General features: G+C 35.8%; 3 protein-coding genes across 3 annotated transcripts; all 3 read left to right on the top strand.

The window, feature by feature from the left end:
- Positions 1-463: 463 nt before the first annotated feature.
- Positions 464-4,302, top strand: LOC103954010 (E3 ubiquitin-protein ligase SINAT2). The gene is given in 5 exon segments (XM_048569992.1): positions 464-805; positions 1,980-2,338; positions 2,803-3,108; positions 3,110-3,190; positions 3,734-4,302. Coding segments are annotated over 4 exon segments (927 nt in total). The 5' UTR covers positions 464-805; positions 1,980-2,119; the 3' UTR covers positions 4,055-4,302.
- A 646-nt stretch (positions 4,303-4,948) lies between these two features.
- Positions 4,949-8,252, top strand: LOC103954011 (GTP-binding protein BRASSINAZOLE INSENSITIVE PALE GREEN 2, chloroplastic). Its single transcript, XM_009365819.3, has 3 exons — positions 4,949-6,328; positions 7,055-7,222; positions 7,342-8,252. Exons 1-3 carry the CDS (start codon positions 5,108-5,110, stop codon positions 7,693-7,695), a joined length of 1,743 nt encoding a protein of 580 aa, XP_009364094.2. The 5' UTR covers positions 4,949-5,107; the 3' UTR covers positions 7,696-8,252.
- Positions 8,253-13,884: 5,632 nt separating this feature from the next.
- LOC103954012 (desiccation-related protein PCC13-62) lies at positions 13,885-16,637 on the top strand. The gene is made up of 3 exons (XM_009365820.2): positions 13,885-14,238; positions 15,246-15,471; positions 16,101-16,637. The coding sequence occupies exons 1-3, from the start codon at positions 13,907-13,909 to the stop codon at positions 16,470-16,472; spliced, it is 930 nt and encodes a 309-aa protein (XP_009364095.2). The 5' UTR covers positions 13,885-13,906; the 3' UTR covers positions 16,473-16,637.
- Positions 16,638-17,740: the final 1,103 nt, after the last annotated feature.

Raw genomic sequence — 17,740 nt, 5'->3', positions numbered from 1 at the left:
GAATATTACCAATCAATCAATTAATTTGAATGAAAATACAATAAAATATTGTCCGGGTGTGCTTAGGTGTCGGAGGCAGTGAGAGAGGATAAAATTTTCATTGTGACTGGAACACAAGAGATATATCACGTGTTTTTATATAAGTAGTGAAAATTTTTATTTTTTAAGTTATTAACTTTTTAACACACATATTTCATTATTTGTATAATGATATATGATGTACCACTCAGTATACCGTTTACATTGAAAAATCTCTTGTGAGGGAAAGGGTTGCACACATACACACATGCTAGTATAATCAGTACACGGAATGGTACACCATGTATTACTATACAAATGGTGGGATATGTGTGTTAAAAAGTTAATAACTTAAAAAATAAAATTTCTCATAACTTCTATAAAAACACGTAATGTATCACTCGTGTTCATGTCACAATCACACATTTCTCTCACAAGTGCAATGCGGAAGGAAGGGGAAGGCAAAATCGAAAAATGAAAATCCATTATCTTCTTTTAAGGGAGAGAGATAGGGTTGGACTCTTGAAACTTGAAGGTTGAAAACTTTGTCATGCCCAAATCAAACTAAGACACGCCAAATCCGGGCCAGCTTTCACGGATTCTTCTCCACTTCAACACCTTCTTCTGCTTGTCTTTAATCTCTTGGTGAAAAAAAAAAAAAATTGCTTCAATTATTGGCAGGTGGTGGTGGATTAAAGTTTGAATATTTAAGCGTTTGAACTCAAAATCTCATCTGGGAATTGGGCAGTTTTCTATTTTCTTCCCATTGGGGTTATTGCAGTTCTTGGTAAGATTCTCTATTTCTTCCCATTAATTTTTTTGTGTGTTTCTTTTTATTTAAATTTGGTAGTTTTTGGTTGAGAAAGTGTAATTTTTGTCGAATTCTTGAATTGGGTTTTGGAGTATGCAATTTGTAATTTTCAATTTTCATTTCCTGAAAGTGCTTTTGTAAAATTGAGCTGAAGAATGCCATGAAAATTGAAAAGTAAAAGCAGCTTCTGGATTTTGCTTCAGAGTTTTTTTTTCCACTTTTTGTTGCATCTTACCTGGAAATAATCACTACCAAGTACCAATCTTGTTTTCTTCCGCTTTTCAATAATTTATTGTTGCAGGGATCTTCACTGTGCATTGTAGTTTTTAGGGATTCTCAAAAGCACTTGGAAGTTGTTTGATCTGATAATTTTACCTTTTTGATAAATCATTTGAAGCACAAGACTATTATATGCTTTTTTAGGCTTCATGCTGAGAAAACAAGGCAACTACTTTTACACTCTGTGCAAATTTTCTTACTTTCCAAAGGCATGAGGGAATTGCTGTTCCGGTTTTCTTCACACGCAAATTAGGCATTTTTTACTTCTTTTGATAGGTTTTGTTTCTCAAGTAAACTTCTTTTTTTTCTCCAATTACTTCTGTTAATAGTTTTGATAGGTTTTATTGTGAATAAGAAATACCGTTGTAACGGCAAACTGCTATGGAATCATTGCTTATAACTTCCGTTCGAGAAAGATCTTGTTGACCAATGACCGTGATAAAATTGGAACTGCTCGTATATTCTGTCATTATCTCTCATAGAATCTAAGATAATTGGTGTAGGTTTAGGGGTGGAGTTGTAATGAATCAAGAGGTGTTCTACTAAACAAGGAATTAGATCTCATTGTTTCATTTGTTAGTTTATAAGATGGGATTTTGGTCTTTAAATTCCAATTTTAAAGCCTTTCTGACAATTCACAAATCTGTTCCGAAGTTTTGCAAGTAGGTATCGTATCCCTTTCTCACCCGTAATCCTGCCTCAAACTCTTCCGAATGCACAAGTTTATGTTTTTTCACGTGCCTAAAGTTTAATTCAATGCTATTATATGGCTTTCTTGTAACTGTGGATTGGCATCTTTATTTCATGCCTTTTTCTGACAAATACCTTGCTTTCCATTACATCAACTACATGCATTTCGTTGAAAGAAAAGTTATGCAGAACACTAAGCTTCCGATGGGGGAATGACAGGGTAATTTAATTGACACTTGAGGGAGGTGACACAATTCGGGAAAAATACCATGATATTGATCCCAATCTGAGAGTACCAGCTTTGACATTTGAAGAAGAAGCATGTCTCCTGGAGGTCGCTTCTGTGAGGATGTGGCCGAGTCTCGTATGGCATTTGCAGATACTGATGTTGCAACTTCCACTGCTGATCTAAGGGCTTCCCCTTTCAGAAAAGCTGCTGCTGGTTTGATTGGAAATCCTGGACTGCCACCAAATAGTAATGTGCATGATCTACTCGAGTGTCCTGTTTGCATGAATTTAATGTGTCCTCCAATTCACCAGGTATGTCTTAATATTTGTTTAAATTTAAATGATCAAGGAGGATTCGATGCTTCTTTTAATAGGAATATGTCTTTTCTTTTGGTTGAAGAATAAGAAACATCCTGCAACTGATGCTAATAGGGTTTTAAACATCTGGTAGTTCTATAAAGTTATACAATTGAAATTTAAAGGTCATTATGCCACCACAACTATATACAACTCGAAAACATTCACAAAGTTGTAAATCTCAAAAAACTTGAAACTCCAAAACTGGATTTCTTAAGAACTGCCTACTCATCGAATGTGAAGGATCAATTGAGAAATACCGTCATACGCCATCTAGCATAATGATACACCATCCTATCTTGAACATCATTATATGGTCTTCAGATTCGATTGCATGCACATAGGTTTTAATATACATGTTCTAAGATATTATTTTTGTCGAAGTGAGAACTTATTGAAGCTTATATTGTATATTGTAGTGTCCAAATGGCCATACTCTTTGCTCGAGCTGTAAGGTTAGAGTGCACAACTGTTGCCCCACTTGTCGAAACGAACTTGGAAATATAAGGTGCTTGGCACTGGAGAAAGTAGCGGAGTCTCTGGATCTTCCTTGTAGATACCAAATTTATGGTTGCCAAGATATATTCCCATACTACAGCAAGCTAAAGCATGAGAAAATCTGTAACTATCGTCCGTACAGCTGCCCTTATGCTGGAGCTGAATGTTCTGTCACTGGAGATATCCAATTCCTTATGATGCATCTTAAAAATGATCACAAGGTCGACATTGCATGACGGGAGTACTTTCAACCATAGATATGTTAAATCCAATCCCCAAGAAGTTGAAAACGCTACATGGATGTTGACAGTATGTTTCTCTCTCCTCTCTCTCTCTCTCTCTCTCTCTCTCTCTACATGTATATCCTACATACACACATACACAAATTGCATTTCTATAAACAATCTTGTCGAAGGAATTGCATCTTTTAAGTACCACGTAAAAACTTGATACAGTATTTTCTTCTCTTACCAGTCAAAGTGTCTGTGTTGATTTCAGAACGACATATTTCTTTAAAACTTTCAATTGTTTAGTAAATTTGAGTAAAGCCTGTGGGAAATTCATGACTCCAGTGTCTGAATCATCAAAAGACCTGACATAGCTAGTTTGAAATTCTCCTTCTTTCTTAATCCCCAACGAAAGGACAAATTGCTATCCTTCGCTATGACTTCTTTGTTTCTGTTATCATATCACGTCTTTAATTTCTGAGTAGAAAATGTGGTACAAATGTTGCAGTCTCATAAGTATCTTGTTGGAATGAACAATCATAAAACAAAATCGATCTTCTCATATTATTCCGGTCAACCTCTACCAATGTATTCATACCCATTTGTGACTTTGAATGTAGTGCAGATTTTCAACTGTTTTGGCCGTCAGTTTTGCTTGCATTTTGAGGCATTCCACATTGGAACCGCACCGGTTTACATGTCATTCCTAAGGTTCATGGGCGATGATGATGAGGCGAAGCAATTCACTTATAGTCTTGAAGTCAGTGGCAGTGGTAGAAAGCTCTTGTGGCAAGGAATTCCTCGGAGTATCCGAGATAGCCACCGAAATGTCCGTGACAGTCAAGACGGACTAATTATTCAAAGGAACTTAGCACTCTTCTTCTCGGGTGGTAATAGGCAGGAGCTGAAGCTGAAAGTCGCCGGCCGTATATGGAAAGAACACTGAGATATAAAAACTAGAAACTTGTTCAAAGATACTGTAACCTTTAACTGCGAAAAATAAAAAGGTTGGAAGGAATTGAGGGTAGCTCTATGTAAAAGGCTGGATATTTTTTTGCTTGATAAAATTTATTGAAGATCTCTCTTGTTGAGTCTTGATGTGCATCTCCTGTGTTCTGCTGTCGGCATGTAAAACGCAATAGACTTGTAGCTCACGTTGTTAAGAGCATTTATCGTTGAACTTTACATTTGGTATTTGATCTCCCTCCCCATATTGCTTTGTACACTAGGATAATGTTGTTTTTGACCTATCTTGATCTTCTATACGACAATGGTGGATGATTATCAACTGTTGATGTATGTAGGAGGCTAATCGATGAATGATGATCAATTAATGTATGTGGAAGACATGGAGATTGTGATTGGCAACCAAAAACCTCAATAACAATTTGCTTTTGAACATAGTAGTGTTGGTATCTGTGATTTTGTTGATCACATTGCTAAGGTAAGAATATAGTATTTGATCGCCCACCCCATATATGTACTTCCGAACACAAGAACTTCTCCACATGTGCCCCTTCCTCCAATAAAAAAATTATATATGTGTGATTGGTCATGGGCCTTGCGTGTAAGTCGGAAATTTATATGAACATAAGATTAGAGATTACAAGCATCCCACTAATAGTTACTACCATTAGACGGAATTTGAGTGACATAGATTGCGTTTATTTACTTCTAACTAAAAAATTGTGCCATTGGCGAGAGCGTAAATGATAAAATGAAAAAAAGTAGAAGATAATCTCACTTTCGAATTGGATTAAAGTTTGATTTCCAAACGAGACTGCAAGCTTGCTACCACTAGTTATCGCTAGTAGACGGAATAGGAATTCCTCTGGTTTGACTTTTAGTCAAAAGATTTGTCATTGAGGAGGTTCAATCCATCATTACCAGAGCCCAAACCCTCCGCCCATCCACAAAATACGGTGGTCACCTCCTTTGCTTAAACCCTAAACCCTACGAACCTCTCTCTCTCCCCTCAATCTCAAAATAAAAGATAGACATGCTACTGATAGCTCGATCGCACTCTCTCTCTAAGCTCAAACCCCTCCTTTCTCTCTCCCTCCTCGCCCAATCCTTCCCAGCCCAAACACCCTATTCAAATTTCCCTTCATTCCCAAAACCCCACCTCCAAAATCCCACAAATTCTCAATCTTTACCATTTTCCACCATCTTCTTCCATCCATTTTCTTCGTCTCAGTCCTTGCCCTTTAACCGCGAAGGAAATTACGATGAAACTACCGCCGGAGCTCGCCACGTCTGCCGTGGGTGTGGAGTTCACATGCAGGATTCCGACCCCAAACACCCCGGATTCTTCCTCAAGCCCTCGAAAAAGGATCCGAGGACGTATCGGTTGGGGACCCATCTCGAGCACGTTGGTCAAGTGCCCGAATTCAATGATTCTCTCAAAAGGGGTCTCATAATCGAGCCCGAAAACTTGAGTTCTGAGGCCGATTTGGTGGGAGTCAAGGTCGAAAAGCCGGTGGTCTGCGCACGGTGTCATTCTCTGAGGCATTACGGGAAAGCGAAGGATCTGACGGTGGAGAATTTACTACCGGATTTTGATTTTGATCATACGGTTGGGAGGAAGTTAGCTTTGACGTCGGGGACCCGATCAGTAGTGCTAATGGTGGTGGATGCTGCAGACTTCGATGGGTCATTTCCTAAAAAGGTTGCCAAGTTGGTTTCGGATACAATTGAGGAGCATTTCACAGCTTGGAAACAGGGGAAATCAGGGAATGTGCCGAGAGTGGTGCTTGTGGTGACAAAGATTGATCTTTTGCCGAGTTCGTTGTCACCCACGAGGTTAGAGCATTGGGTTAGGACAAGAGCAAGGGAGGGTGGAGCGAGTAAGATAACGAGTGTGCATTTGGTGAGTTCTGTGAGGGATTGGGGGTTGAAGAATCTTGTTGATGATGTTACTAGCTTGGCAGGACCGAGAGGGAATGTGTGGGCAGTAGGGGCGCAGAATGCCGGGAAGAGTACACTGATAAATGCGATAGGGAAGCATGTTGGAGGGAAGATTACGCATCTGACAGAAGCGCCAGTTCCCGGAACAACATTGGGAATTGTTAGAGTGGAAGGTGTTCTTCCTGGTCATACCAAGTTGTTTGATACTCCCGGGCTTTTGAATCCTCATCAGATTACGGCTAGGTTGACAAGAGAGGAACAGAGTCTTGTCAACATTAGCAAGGAGTTGAGACCGAGGACGTACAGGATCAAGGTAAGCTTACTTGAGCATCAAGTACCTTATAGTGATTTCTTGATTTCGTTACCACCAATTACAAAGGTGAAGTGGTAAAGTACCTGTTGATTTCATGTATAACTGCATATATAGTGTTGAATTTGGAGGAATGTGCAGTTATAGCTTTTGGGTATTCGTATTTGGTTATTTAATGTTCTGAACTTTGAGTAGATCACTTTGTTGACTCACAGTAATGTGTTTCTTCCAATGCGAATAAATTTAGTAACGAATACCATGTTAATAGATAGAATCAAAAATCTCAAATTGTGTTACTATTACTAAGCACCCATTGCTTCAATTGTGTAAGCATGATCTTGCCTTTTAATACTATATTGCCGCACGTTTAGTTTGTCGTTTGGTTTGTACTTTGTACATGTCAACCATCTCGAGTTCAACAACAATGGGAACTACCTCAACAATTTGATAAATATACCGATTTCTGGGCTGCATGAAAAATCCAGTAACCAATTGTGTTCAGAACCTTATTTATTGAGTTTATATCTCACTAGAAAGTTGATTGCGTGACAGTATTGGACGCTTATTTACCATTGATAAGTACTCTCTTTTGCTACTTTTTGGGTTATGTTCAAATGCATAGTTCATTGTCGATCTTAAAATGTCTGTTGCAAATTTAGGTTCAATGTGATCTGTTAATATTTGTTCCATTTATCATTGCTAATATTTCTTGTCCTTTGGCTGTTACAGGATGGGTATTCAGTTCATATCGCTGGGCTTATGAGGCTGGATATAGAAGAATCATCCGTAGATTCTGTTTATGTTACAGTATGGGCATCTCCTTATCTTCCACTACACATGGGAAAAACCGAAAATGCATGCACAATGGTAAAGGAACATTTTGGTCGTCAATTGCAGGTATTAACACTAGCTGACGAGTGATAATTCTCCAAAGTCTTGGTTTTCTATCTTATAGTCATTAGTCTTAATGTCTTATTAATTGTTCTGATGCCAAAATTTCCTTCTCCTTGTTTCAGCCACCAATTGGCGAGAATAGAGTTGAGGAGCTTGGGCAGTGGGTGAGAAAGGAATTTCGAATCAGCGGAAACAGTTGGGATTCAAGTTCGGTGGATATTGCTGCTGCGGGTCTTGGTTGGTTTGCTGTTGGACTTAAAGGAGAGGCAGTTTTAAGTGTTTGGACATATGATGGTATTGACGTTGTTCTTCGCAATGCATTACTTCCTCACAGATCATACATTTTTGAAGAAGCTGGGTTCACCGTCTCTAAGATTGTTTCCAAGGCTGACCGAGCTTCAAATAAGCCACAACACAAAAGTGAGAAGAAGAGGAAACAAAGCGACCAGAAGGAATCTGTTCCGGTTCCCTGCTGATTCACTACTTATTAACGGAAGCAGATTCAACTTATTTTTACGACTGGAAGTGTTAGCGAGTAAAACAGAAAGTTCTTATGAAAAGGGAAAACCGGAGTTTTGACAATTTACGATTGATGATACTACAGGTGATGAGGAATATCCAGTAAGCAACATCAACCCCTTATAGGAATGAAAAATCTAGGCATGTTAGTGAGCCACTGACAAAACCATTGATGCTTTCTCCGACCATGGAAGGGGTGGATGTTCCATATTGGGATGATCTTTCTGCAGAATTAATATTTAAGAATGACAGCTCAAAGGCGGGGTTTTGTTACTGGCTTCCGAACTACAGGAAAAGACGGCTTGCAGAGGGCTTTTGTGACTGGAAGTGTACAATCCTGGTGTTGAATTTCTTATTCGTTATTCTTCTTTCTGTAAATTGTAAGTCTGAATAACCGAGTCTGATCAGTTTCGGAGCTGTTCTGATATGAAGTTAATCGTTATTTTGTACTGGTTTTTCATAATTTGGCAAAAGGGCCAAACTTTAATGCAATTATTTCTGAGTTCACAGTAAACTATAAAACTAGTGACTAAAATATGCAGTTTCGGGTAGGGATAGCAATTTTCTTTCCGGTTCGGGTCCAAAAGTGTACATATGTCATGCAAATCCCTCTCCTTAAGTTTATATCTTAATTTACCGTAAAATTAATCTGACGACTCATATTAAAAGGACCTCGCAAGTCCTCAAAATAAGGACTTCAGGAGAACAACTCTAAGCATATGAATACTATCTTTAACACTTACAACTGAAAGCATAGTAGTTTCCTAACTAGGAGAGTCACAATTACTGTTAACATATAAATAGTGGCATCTGCTTTCACAAATAATACAGATAATTTGAACCAATTGGTTAAGCATCGAGCTTTTGACATAATGGAGAAGGACCACTGTTGTGATCGACTATGGCATCATCGTCATCAATTTCTATAGTCTTGCTTTCCTTCTTACTTTTTATTAATTTTATGAGGTTGTGATTTGTGATAGGTGCAATTTTTTCATCTTTAGTTATGAAAAGTTAATGTTGAACAATGACCTTGTGATAAAAAAAATTTGATCCGCCCGTCGCCGAAAAAAGTTGGTCAGTCAAAAAACGTGCTAGGATTCAAAAGTGAGAATCATTCAATCATGTAATCATTTTGAATTATAATAGTATTTACAAAACTATTTTGGTTGAATTTTTTATTGGCACCTTGGCTAAAATATAATATCTTCCCTATATTATTTTTAAATTGATATTTAAACTTAAATATCCCAAAGAATATCTCTTCATCTTTATAGGGAATATAAAGAGTTTGATATTAATATGCAACTAGATTAACCCCACACATCTAACGGTTCTAATGCACTCGTTAATCGAGTAATTCCCAAACACAATAGTTTAGAGAAGTGTGTCAACTTTGTATTTTGGTTGAACTAGTAAAATAGATCGTGGTTGAACATCTAAAGGGTAGGGTAGGGTTCACACATGAGGGGGTCCGGGAGGTTTAGAAGAAGGAAAGCCTACTTTCACATGTTTAAGAGTCAAAAGCTTTTTAGCCACTTAGTACTACGATCTAGTGATATTCATTTTCATTGATAGGTGAGAGGTTTTAGGTTTGATTCTCGTCAAAGACGATTTTGAACCACATTATTATTAGCCCATTGTGAGGTTAATATCACTCTCTTCTCTTAGTGTAGATAATATCGATTGTTAAAAAAAACAAAAAAAGTCAAAACTTTGCTTTTGTAATAAAGTGATTGCTTTCATAATTTGGCATCAAAGGGCCACGAGGGTACGTAATACAAATACACAAAGGGTTCATTAACATTATTAAGACAATAAACTCCATCTCCAATCACAACCACAAAAAGTGAACCCTCTATGTTAGACGAAATATGACTCATAGTTTAAATCGAGTATTCAAGCGGGTAGTTTCCTTCACACCTATATTAAATTTAGTATTTACTCTGACTTTGCTCTAAAATCTATTAAGTAATAAGTTCAAAGGGAAACTACCAAATAACTCTTGACTAATACTTAAAGTAGCACCGCCAAATAACTTCTCATCTCGCCTTCTAAAATCTGTTGAACAATTGACGGATCTGTGAACTCGAACATGGTATCCAATGATCGAACCGAGCATAAAAGACTAACAAAAGGGAATTATTACTACTAGCTAGCAAGCTAGGACTCTCTTTGGTTACTAGTATAGCTGTGATATACCACTCTATGCATAGTAACCTTTCTAATTAAATTGGGTTGGCCATCTGCCCTCCCTATAGTTTGACGTCCAAAACCGAAAAGCTGACCAGACCAAACTGTTTGTACTTTCCTTCATTCGGATCTTATTTTACTTTTTGTCAATTCGCTTCATAAAATCAAAAGAATTTTAACGAAAAGCTCTCGATACTGTTCATTTTAACGAAAAATCACATTTTTACACTAAAAAGTCAATCCTAGTACTATTCACTTTACCCTTTATTTTGTCGTTATCATTAAAACTCAAAGTTTTCAAGTCATTTTCATTAATTTTCCTTAAAATCAAACCAAACAATAATAATCGCAAATTTCATCTTTACTATAAGATCTGAAGATATTTTATCTAATTTTCTATCAATTTAGGTCATTTGATTTGCACGTGATATACAAAAAAACTTCAATTGGGATCAAATTTATTTTATAAATTTATGGAGATTATTACTTAAGAGCATCTCCAAAGAAAGTACCAAAATGTACACATCAACTATAACAGTAAAAAAAAATCACACTAATATTCTCCAACCGAAGTGTCAAATCCTATATGGCGATGACATAGATTGGCAGCAAAAGAGGTTGCTGTCAAATTTGATAGCAGCTTCAAATGTTTTTTTAAATTAATTATTAAATGTATTTTATTGATTTTTAATTAGTTTAATCATTTATTATAATTAATGTTAAGTTGATTGATACAATTATCCTTCATTTTTCTTCTTTTCAATCAAGGAAGGTGAACATATTACTGATTAAACTTTAAATGTCCTTTATTAAATTTTAATCAGTTTAATAATTTATTTTATAAAATAATAAAATAATAATTTAATTTGACATATCAGTTGGAGAACAAAACTTTAAAAGATGTCAAAGTGCCACATAAGCTGTCAAAATTTAAATTTTATGTTCAAAATTTGACATCTCCTTTTGAGATGTTCTAAGAGCGCTCCTATGCCCACTTTCTTTTCTTTATCTCCCACTCCACTTATTTTGCCACCAACCATTACAAGTAAAAATAATTAATTACTCTCTCTCGACCCACCATTACTTTAGTCTAAAGAAGGCTTTTCAATTGCATTGTACAAATGAATAGTCTTTGGAGTCGAATTTCACTTTATTTACGAGGCTACCACTGACTTTCTCTGTTGCTGATCTTCATGCCGCATGTTGATGATCGTGGAAAGGCAGAGGTGCGATGGTCATTTTAGTCTGTAGGGTTTCGAACGTGGTGGGTGGGTTAACGACTTTCATTTCCTTTCTTTGTGAGCTGCAGGAGCGAGGGGGTTTGGTGATGGGTTTGCCGTCAAGGTTGGCTTGTGGAGGTCACGACTAGGGGTGTAACTTGAGTTGGGCTAACTCGAACTCGCTCATGTTTAACCCGACTTTAAACCTGAACAAACGGATTTTTTTTTAGTTATAACCCGTCCGAACCCAACCTGATTATTGATTGGGTTGGGTTGGATTGGGTTGATCATTTGCCCAACCCAACCTGATTAACCAAACCCGATTAGGTTGAGCTATGCAACATACTTCTCAATGACCTTTGCACCTTCGCACCTTCATGAGAACCTACTAATATGATATACAATTTGACTTGAAAGGAATCATATTAAGTTTATTCTGCTTGTCATATCACATCCTGTAGAACAACTTCCTTTATTAAATTAATATTGCAACTATTCGACCTCTCTTTGAGATCTGCTTCACAGTTTGAGTTGTGATTGTTTCTTATGCTGCTTTCTTGTGCCGATTCAGACGAAGCAGGCTATTGAGCAAGTAAATTTGAGGGAAAGTGATTTTAAGGTCAGTTGTTTGCTAATACAAATAGATTGATGTCTTTGTGGATGTATACATGCATGTGCGGGTGCTTTAAAAAACATAGGATTTAAAATTCGATGGTAATGCCCGATTAAAACTTGAAAAAGTTGGGCAACCCGAACCCAACCCAAGTAAATCCAAACCCGATTAAACCCGAGCCCAAATAAACTCAATCCGAACCCGATCCCGAATTGTAAAAGTTGGGTTAGAATTGGGTTGACCTTCCAACCCGCCCAACCCATCCGAGTTGCACCCCTAGTCACGACATTAGGGTTTTTATTTTTAGCATTTTCAATTTTAATTTTATTTAGAAGTCTTTATGTAGGTCCTTCAAGGTCATTTTGCAAGAGGGAAAATTTGTAAACAAAAATGTTTAATTTGATGCAGGTGGGATGGGTGGCGTGGGTGGGGAAATAAAACAAAGACATGGGTTTAGCAGCACTACTCTTACTTAATTTTATAATAGTAAGAGAATTTTATTTATTGACTTATTTATCTTTAATGAATATTGTATCTCCTAAATAGGATTTCTTGGGTGCAAAGTATTTTACTTCTTGCACATATGTACTTTTTTTTACTTGTACTCCAAGGTATTGTTCCCTGGTTCTCAAGGTCTCGTTATGTATGTAAAGGGTGTTGAATACCCTTTTTTTATCTATCAGATTAGCCATGGCACCCAAGGCCAATATGAAAAATCAGTTAACTGAAAAGATTCTTATTAAGTTATGAAGAAAAAAGCATACCCCAATTGGAAGCAAACGATCTTCTGGATTGGTTAGAGGATAGTCATGTATTAAGGTGTCACAAGCAGTAATATCTAAGACACTTAAACGATCAACCAAGCTCCTTCAAGCAGCAATATCTTAACTTTTTATTTGTGACATTGCATATTTTTGTACTCATTGATAATTTTATATCTATGAATGCATATTTCCTTAAGACGAGACCAAGAAACATTATACATTATTACAATAGGAAGTTTATTCCAATACACAACTGGTCTTAAGTTCAAACCATAATTTTTAATGACTTTAAAAAGATGTTATTCCATTATAGAGTATTACTTTAATTATTATACTTAATTTGGAGGGTTGAAACGACAATTTTTAATGAATTAAAGGCACATTTAAAAATTAAAAAAAATAGTGTATTGAGTTAAGGTAGATCAATAGTTAAATTCGTAACTTATGTGTAACGTTAAGGACTTATGAGCGAGAAAATGATAGTCTTGTCATTTAAAGTGTGTCACGTGACATAAATTGTTATAAAATTGAATAAAATAACTTAGTAGAATGAATTTGTCAGTTGTTAATGGGTTTAGAGGACTTATTTATTTGAAAAATAGTTCAAGGACTTTCACATGGGGAATAATTCAGTGATTAAATCGACAAATGGACAACATAAATCGGGTGACATGAAGCACATGTCACAAATTTTCATGCCTATTACGTGGACAACACAATTCGGGTAACGTGGACCATGTCTAACCGTTGACCTTCACACACGAGACAACATGCTCTGATACCATGAAAAAAGTTAAGGTTCCACCATAAAACTAAATGACAATATAAGAAATAGTCTGATTAATTATTTATAAACAAATGCAATTTTTTTTTTCTCAATGTGAAATTGATACTCTCAACAATATATAAGAAAGAAAGCAAAGTGTGATTATCATTTCTCTTTTTATTCATACTATAAGTTTATAAGACACAAAGTACTAACACCACATGTCATAATCCGATCATCACAACAAAAAAATTACCCAATTCACACCAGTTTAAAACATTTTACTACATCACTACATTAATTAATTGGGTATCTAATTACTTACCAAGCTCCTTCGATCGCCCAAGCATATTGTAATGCATCGTACTGCAAGTTGCAAATATAGGAGGAGAACAAGTACTAGGGTGAATGAGAAAGAGCTAAGTAAATGCAACCAAGTTTCTTGCGGTACCACGAATCCACTACCTATAATCCTTTCTCTTGCTCGTACTCTCTCTCTCACACGAAATTAATGTACCACGAATCCATGACCTATATAAGCTGGTTAGTACTAACGTATGTTTCATTCAGTAATATCCACAACTGTTAAAATATAGTTCATATATTGGTTGCATGAAATTAGAAATGGCAACAGCTGGTTCAATATCTTATTATTTCAGCACTGCATTTCTTTTTGTTCTTGCATTCAATCTTCTCAGCTTTCAGGCCATGACTGCTTCAGGTCAGGAAGCCAATGACGACGATTTGATTCAATTTGCCTTGAACTTGGAATTCATGGAGGCGGAGTTTTTTCTGCACGGTTCTCTTGGCACAGGGCTCGACACAATCAGTCCAAGCCTCACCCAAGGAGGTCCGGCTCCCATTGGGGCTCAGAAGGCCAATCTCGACTCTCTTGTCGCCCCTATCATCGAGGAATTCGGTTATGAAGAAGTTGGTCATATCAGGTTTTTCGAAAGATAGGGTTTAATTTCTATATTAATCACAGAAAATTCAAGAAATAATCAGGCAATCAAATAACTAATTTATGCGTACACTTGGGCTAAAACCAATGTCAAAGCGCACATGAATATGGGTTAAAAACTTGAAAATACGATCAAGTTAAGAACTTTGTTATTTCTAATGCATTACTACAGTGCGTTGATGATCACCTATTTTTTAGAAAAAAACGATCACATCCTTACAATATAGTAGCATTCCAAATTATAAGATTTTATCAAACCACTATTGTTGAACTCTTTCTTATATGAACCCTTATGAAACAGTACAAAATATCTTTTCTTAGTATATAGTTTTAAACTTCAAAATAACCCAATCCAAGCGACTCTTCACTGGTACCATTGCCCATTTGTTTTGTGCTTGGTTAGCCGCACAGCCATGCACGGTAAGGAGATGTATTCAGGTAGCCATTCACCCAAGATACTCTAGTTAGATATTGGTTGGGCTAAAGAGTTGTTTGATAACTATTTCGTTTTTAGTTTTGGCTTTCACTTTTAACTTTTTTGAAAACTAAAAATTGAAATCTTATTTGGTAACTACTTTTAATTTTTAGTTTAAAAAAAAAAATGAAAACTGAAAACCAAAAAGTGGAAAAACAAGGTCAAATTTTGAAAACTCAAGAAAGTAGTATTCAGTTTTCATGTTTTTGAACACTGAAAACTGAAAATAATAACTAACAAGATTTCGATTTTTAGTTTAAAAAATAAATAAATAAATAAAATGACAACGAAATGATTATCATACGACCTTAAGATAAAACTTTTCATTTTCATTCAAATTGAAAATTTATAAATTATGTTTTCAAAAAATACAAAATTAACACTATAGTTTAAACACTATCTAATAATAATACTAATACTAATGGGTCTCTCACATGTAATAACATGACCCATTTAATTAATATCATAACCATGCATGGTGGTATTAAATACTCCTATATTTCAATGGATTTCAGGGCAATTCTTACACGAGTAGGAGGATTTCCAAGGCCACTTCTAAATCTCAGCCGTCAGAATTTTGCAAAAGTATTTGACCAAGCAGTGGGCTTCAACCTGGTCCCTCCATTCGATCCCTATGCAAACTCAGTCAATTTTCTGTTGGCAGCCTATTTGATCCCTTATGTGGGTATCGGAGGTTACGTTGGCGTCATCCCAAACCTCACCGCTCCTGCTAATCTCGGTGTAAGAAATAATTATTTAATTAGTTAAATTTAGAGGTCATTTGATAACCATTTAGTTTTTAGTTTTTATTCAGTTTTTTTTTTCTTCACATTTTAAAAGTTGAATTCTTGTTGGTAATTACTTTCAATTCAAAAATGAAAATTAAAAATTGTTTTATTGACTACTCAAAAGTAAAAACTAAAAATTGAAAATGAAATATTTTCAAACGGCCCCTTAGTACTTTTCTTCATGATCAGTTCTAATCTTTTCATTAAAATTCACCCCAAATTAGAACAAGATGTTATGTGGGAAGAAGTCTCATTCTAAGGGTCAAATAAGCTTCTATGGCTTCTCAAACGAGAAGAGAAGTATATTAAACTAATCTATAATATTAAAGGGGACTTGTGTACAGAGAGTGGAGCACAATATTCTTGCTAACTTGGCTAAACTGAAGTAACAAACTTTTATGGCTTCAAACATAACTCTATAACAAAATTACACAAAATTTGCATAAAATGTTCAATTTGGACTAAGATCGACATTAACCGATCTAGCCACAAGGATGTTAAGTAATAAGTTATTGGTTTTCAACATTAATGAAAATCAATTCATCAATACTAATTAAATTGTTGGTGTGCATATATATGTAGTTGGTTGCATCACTTTTGGGTGTTGAGGCTGGGCAAGATGCTGTGGTACGTGCGCTACTGTATGAGATAAGGAATCAGAAGGTGTTTCCTTACATCCTCACGGTGGCTGAGTTCACCAACCAAATTTCTGCACTTAGGAATCGGCTGGGCGGGAGTGGCAACAAAGATGAAGGGCTCATAGTACCCACCATCCTCGGGGCGGAGAATCGGACGTCTAGTAACGTCCTATCGGCCGATCCTAACTCTCTTTCGTATGCAAGGACACCAGCTGAGATTTTGGGGATCGTGTATGGAACTGGAAATGCAACAATGCCTGGCGGGTTTTTCCCTCTAGGAGCAAATGGCAAAATTGCGACCACCGTGCGTACATAAATGTAGGGATATAATTCCTCTACTTAAGCACTATGCATATTGAAATATTTTAATCCACTAGTACGAGTGCAGGAATCTCAGATGTAGTATATATCCAGCAAAATCCAGAATTCTAATTACAGTACGTGATTAGAATTTAATATATGTAATGGATCATGAATAAATCTTGAGAATTTCATATTAATAAATTGGCCTAATTAGATAAATGGTTCATGTGGTAATCCGATAGTTGGAAGGTAGTCATCGTCATAAAAAAATTCGGATTTAAGTTTTTGTAATGAAATCCATTAGGATTTAAACCCAAAAACAATATTTCTGTTAATTCTCTGTTATCGTCGGGAACCAGCCCATCCTACAACTGATATAACTTTCCTTCCGTTCTTCCATGCCTTCTTTTACATGAGGTAGAGGTAGTTGTACTTTATCATTATTGTTTTCATGCCATCACTTAACCCATCAGATATGGGGCTTCACGATTCAAGGCCCTTATATATCCAGTGTATCAAAGTTAGAAACGGAAACTTAATCTATAGACATGAGCGCTAAGAGTTAAAAGAGAATTATTTTAAAAGTGAGATTTTTTATAAATTCGCTGTCATTTTAGCAGTTTAACGTTAATTTTCGTGCTAATATTATAAAATATTATGTTAAAAGTATGAGATAACAAAGAGTCTACGAAGAGTTCTACTTTTAAAAAAGTCGTGTTAACGTTTCTTTGTGTCCATGTAAAGCATTATTTGACCTTATATTTTATAATTTGAATCTGTCTCTCAGCCGTTGACATAAACACATTATTAGCCTTTAAATAAAAAATATTTGAACCACATCAGGTTGATCATTTCTTGCTAATTTATTCATCAAATTTATAATTAAACAAAGAAACCCATATATTGAATAATAAAACTTATCAGTTGTTGCCTCTAAATAGCAGTTGGCATGCCATGCGACCAAACAGATCGAGTTGCCCTAATTTGTTTCCTATTATTGGAATGTCGTCCATATGTTGTAGTCAAAACATTTCATTTTCTGGTTTGGTATTTGAAGATCATCTATGTCGATAGCAATCAACGAGAGATTATTTAATCATTAAACTGTATTAAATAAAGGGATCGATAATAATTTAAAACTGCCAGTTTGTTCATGGTTTCTAATTTTGTTGAGGATCTCAAATCTTAATGTAGAGAGTATCATTACATATTTATGAAATTGGTTGCTTAATCAAAATTAATGGACAATGCATATATGTTTGGATTTTTTTTACTTTCTAA

This window comes from the organism of the source record quoted next, unplaced genomic scaffold (genome assembly GCF_019419815.1).
Source record: "Pyrus x bretschneideri cultivar Hongxiangsu unplaced genomic scaffold, Pyrus_bretschneideri_v1 Contig51, whole genome shotgun sequence".
In the NCBI taxonomy this organism is placed as follows: Eukaryota; Viridiplantae; Streptophyta; class Magnoliopsida; order Rosales; family Rosaceae; genus Pyrus; species Pyrus x bretschneideri.
This window is presented reverse-complemented; position numbering and strand designations above follow the sequence as displayed.

Bases quoted from the DNA above. Each gene is read 5' to 3' on its own strand.
- LOC103954011 (XM_009365819.3), top strand. From the start codon at position 5,108: ATGCTACTGATAGCTCGATCGCACTCTCTCTCTAAGCTCAAACCCCTC. The intron at 6,329-7,054 runs GTAAGCTTACTT...TGGCTGTTACAG, and splicing joins CGAGGACGTACAGGATCAAG to GATGGGTATTCAGTTCATAT. The intron at 7,223-7,341 runs GTATTAACACTA...TCCTTGTTTCAG, and splicing joins ATTTTGGTCGTCAATTGCAG to CCACCAATTGGCGAGAATAG.
- LOC103954012 (XM_009365820.2), top strand. From the start codon at position 13,907: ATGAAATTAGAAATGGCAACAGCTGGTTCAATATCTTATTATTTCAGC. The intron at 14,239-15,245 runs GTTTTTCGAAAG...AATGGATTTCAG, and splicing joins GAAGAAGTTGGTCATATCAG to GGCAATTCTTACACGAGTAG. The intron at 15,472-16,100 runs GTAAGAAATAAT...ATATATATGTAG, and splicing joins CCGCTCCTGCTAATCTCGGT to TTGGTTGCATCACTTTTGGG.